This window comes from Mesitornis unicolor, unplaced genomic scaffold (assembly GCF_000695765.1).
Source record: "Mesitornis unicolor isolate BGI_N332 unplaced genomic scaffold, ASM69576v1 scaffold27159, whole genome shotgun sequence".
NCBI classification, from domain to species: Eukaryota; Metazoa; Chordata; class Aves; order Mesitornithiformes; family Mesitornithidae; genus Mesitornis; species Mesitornis unicolor.
This window is the reverse complement of record NW_010208392.1, coordinates 37399-41200: the sequence shown is the minus strand read 5'-3', so window position 1 is coordinate 41200 and position 3802 is coordinate 37399. Positions and strand designations below refer to the sequence as shown.

The 3802-nt window shown below is 44.3% G+C and overlaps 1 protein-coding gene across 1 annotated transcript in view; it reads right to left on the bottom strand.

Annotated features, from left to right (window-relative positions):
* Nucleotides 1-417: 417 nt before the first annotated feature.
* RUNX1 (runt-related transcription factor 1) overlaps nt 418-3802 on the bottom strand; it is a gene marked incomplete at its 5' end in the record, with an annotated part of 31630 nt that continues 28245 nt past the window's right edge. Inside the window, one exon of the mRNA XM_010192500.1 lies at nt 418-911. Coding sequence (XP_010190802.1) covers nt 418-911 — 494 coding nt within the window. The remainder of the gene's footprint in view (nt 912-3802) is intronic.

Genomic DNA, 3802 nt, shown 5'->3' with positions numbered 1-3802 from the left:
AAGATGCAGTAAACTCGCTAAGATTTTTTTAGGTTTTAAGTCTTAAAAATAGAAGTGAACCGAAACTCTCTTTAGGGCTGTGGAGACCTTCAAGCCCAGGCACATTAGAAAGCCATAGGCCTGGAAACAAACTGGGTACCTTTCCACCCACCCTCGCTACCTCTGGACCACCAACTCAGGCGTCTTCCTTTCCAGAAGTTCAGCCCCCCATGAAGGATGCTTTGCTGGAGCAACGTCGCTTTGCCAGGGGCTGGCTAATACATGCTCCTGGGAGCGCTGACTTCTGGAGGATTTGCTTCTGAAAGTGATGTATGAACACAGCAGGGCCCATAAGCAAGACAGGTGTTTATGCCATACCTACGGGCACTGGGAAATGGAAATCACGTTAGTCCTGGCCCCTAACTACTTAAAATTCATTCAGTATGGTCGCCACACCGCTTCCTCTAGCCTTGCTGTGGTCGCCATGTTAGTGGGGGAGTTGCTGTGGCTCCCTTCGGCCTCGACCACATCGCTTTGATTGGGGAGGTTGGGGTTGAGGAGTGTTGAACCTGTGGAGGCATTGGTGCAGGGCGGGTGGATGCGCGGTGGGGACCGGTCTCCCCCCGAGATCATGGAGAACTGATAGGAGCCGGCGGAGGTTCCGTAGTAGAGGTGGTAGGAGGGCGAGCTGGTCTGGAACGGGCTTCCTTGGGCCTGTGACGAGCCGGGATAGGGAGGTGGGAGGTAAGTGTGGTATCTCGTGGCTGTGGACATGGCAGACATACCGATTCCTATCCCTGAACTGACAGGTGTCGGCGTGTAGGTGAATGCTCCCGGGTAGTGCATCCGAGGGTCAGAGATGGAGGGGAGTGCAGAGAAGGAGCGGTCGATTCCTACCCGGGGGTCACTGAATGCAGTCAAGTCAGAAGCACCTGGGTGGTGGGAAAGAAAGAGAGAGAACTGTTGAACTGGCAGAAGGAAGGTTCACCTGTTTGAGGCAATAACTAACATCCAAACTCTGGTCTACAGTTAACCAAAGCAGTACTGCTACTGCTAGAACAGAGCTATCACTCACCTGCTCTCCAAGGCAGTCATTGCAATGCTTGTGGATCTGGATATTTTGGATTAATTTCAGTAAAGCAGCAATTAAAGAGGAGTGCCAAGCTCTCACCCTGTTTGGTATGAGTATGTGTTTGCTCTTAGAGACTTTACAGCACATGCAATTATTAACACTTCCAGAGTGCTCTTGTCCTCAGTGGGTGGGTGAGAAAGGGGGACACAGATCTCAAGCTCCTTGCCCAGCATCACTTGACTCACCAGAGACATTGATCACGCCTAAATGTAAATTGTCCAGCTTCTGCATAGTTTCTCCTAGCACCCAGTTTTAGTCACCAGCTCAAATGGGCAGCTCCATGGCGCAGAGGTTGTCCTTTGGGTACACAAACGTGCACAGGAAGGATTTACACACACAGGCTCAGCCCAGCTGTCAGCACTTAGAAGCACAGTTCCCCATTGACTCTCAACCCTACCAAGTCAAGATAAATCAGGTTCACCTAAGGTCTTCATATCTGGGTCCTCAGATAACGTCTTGCGTAATTGTTACTAACTTCTGAAAATCTTGGCTGTTATGACTATGTAAAAGGGATTACAATAGCAGCGCCTTTTTAAAGCGCTTAAAAGGGGTTGGCCTTTTTTCTTCCTTTCATGTGTGCTAGAAGCCTTCCTCATTCTGCTACGTGAAGTGTTCTACAGAACAGTCAAATTCTGCTCTGCTTTGTCTGACATCAGTCAAAGTATGTCCAGTCCCACTGTCTCCTTCCCTGGTGTGCAAGGATTAAACAAGCAGAGTAGATAATGGCCTCTTTAGGAAGGATCTTCATCATGACTCAGATTAATGGAAGGTTTCAGTCCCTAGAGTTGGCAGCTATGCATGATTAAAATAACGACAATAATAATTAAGGAAAAAATCTTTCCAGAAGACAACTTATTCTGTCAGACAAGGCGTGGAGTCTGCAGAAGAGGAGCCATGTGCTGAAGGAAATACTCATGAGAAGAAGCAGAGAGAAAACAAAGCTCTTGGCTCTGACCGGATTTAAAGCTAGAGCAGACACACTCCAGCGCCAAGTTCTGAAAGCTCGTCAACAACACAGCCAGCACACTTTGATGAATTTCTATAAATTTCTTAGAAAAGCTCTGACGCATGTTGTATGCTTCCTTTTTGAGTTTGCCTTCCAGGTTTTTTCTGGAAGATTAATGGGACCCCTGAACACATTTCCTTCTCCTAGACCCCAGCATCTTTAGCTTTAATATGGCAAGATACACTATGATAGAAATGGCAGGAGCTTCAGAGCAGCTAAGGTTGAAGGTGACATCTGACATGCTGTCAGATTTTAAACGATTCTTCCACACCTCATTCCTGAGAAAGAAATCAAACTCCTTAAAACTGCCGGGACACATCACTTATCAAATGAGGGTTTCTTCTGCCCCATTTGGCAAAAAGCAGAATAATGCAACTTCATCTCGAGGTGTTTCAAGTATGTCCCATATATTTGCCTTTTTTGGTTTTTTTTTTGGAGGCACCGTGCCTTAGATGCTAGGGCTTAAAAAAAACCCTGAAATTTGCTCTTTGTTCCGGCAAGGAGAAATTGCTTACGCAGAGAGCAAGTGTGTGTGACAGTAATGAGATTGGGGAGAAAATATTGTGAAAGATTTTTCTGGGAATGCTGAATGACATTTAAGACGGAAGTAACATTTCAGTAGGATTATAAAAACACTTAAGATATGTAGAGATGAGCCTCCGTGTACAGAATTAAGACAGGAAAGTAAGAAAGAATGCTCATGTGAATTAAACTCTTCTAAGTTCCTTCACAAGTCATGGAGAAACCATGCTGCCCAAAGGTAGATCACTGTGACCATGGGCACAAAAAGCACAGACAAGGCCTAGTGCTGGTTCTCTACCTCCATGCTCATCGTGTGCCACAAAAGAAACACAGCATGCAGTTACTCTGCAAACATATGGCCACCCACTCTATGTACAGCGCAATAAGGGCCTTGATAGACAATGAGGATATCTGGACACAACAGCAATGCAAAAAATACTGCATTTCAATACTTGGTGAGCTCACTCATTTGAGTATAACCTCAGCTGCCACATTGGTAAAGATAAAATGTGGTTAACATCTCCATTCAGTCTGACTCACGTGTCTACACCTACAAGTACACATGCATCAAGCACCCCGTATAGTGTTTGAAAATCAAAATAGCTGGTAAATACTGATTTCAAACAATTCTGCCAAGAAAATTTACTTTTCTAAGTAAAAAAATCGATGGAATAGTTTGTTTTACTTGAAATTTTCTGGTTGCTATGATGAAGATCTTTTTTCATCCTTATCTATTTTCTCTTTTTCTGCATTTTGCCAGGGGAAAGGAGCGCAAAGGGAGGGAAACACCGGGGAGAAAGTAAAAAGGAGTCTTTCATTTGAAAAGAAGAGTGTGTCAATGAAGAATGAGAATTTTTATAGACTTTTTTTAAAGCAAAAGATTTTTTTTTCTTTTGAAAGGTTTGGTGTATTTTTAGCTGTGTCTAAGATGTAATTAGCACCCAGACCTAACAAATAATTTAATTTTGGTGAGCATCGTCCTTGTGACTTTCTAAAAGCAGGACCTATATGACAGCAATAGGACAGTCTGAAGCATATTCAAGTGATTCTCTCTGATCTTAGAAGAAGCCCTGAGTATTCAAAGGAGAGCAATATGTGCGGCCAAAGCAGATATTTTTGAAAAAGCCATGTGCAAACTTGAATTATATGGCTCTCATTCATTT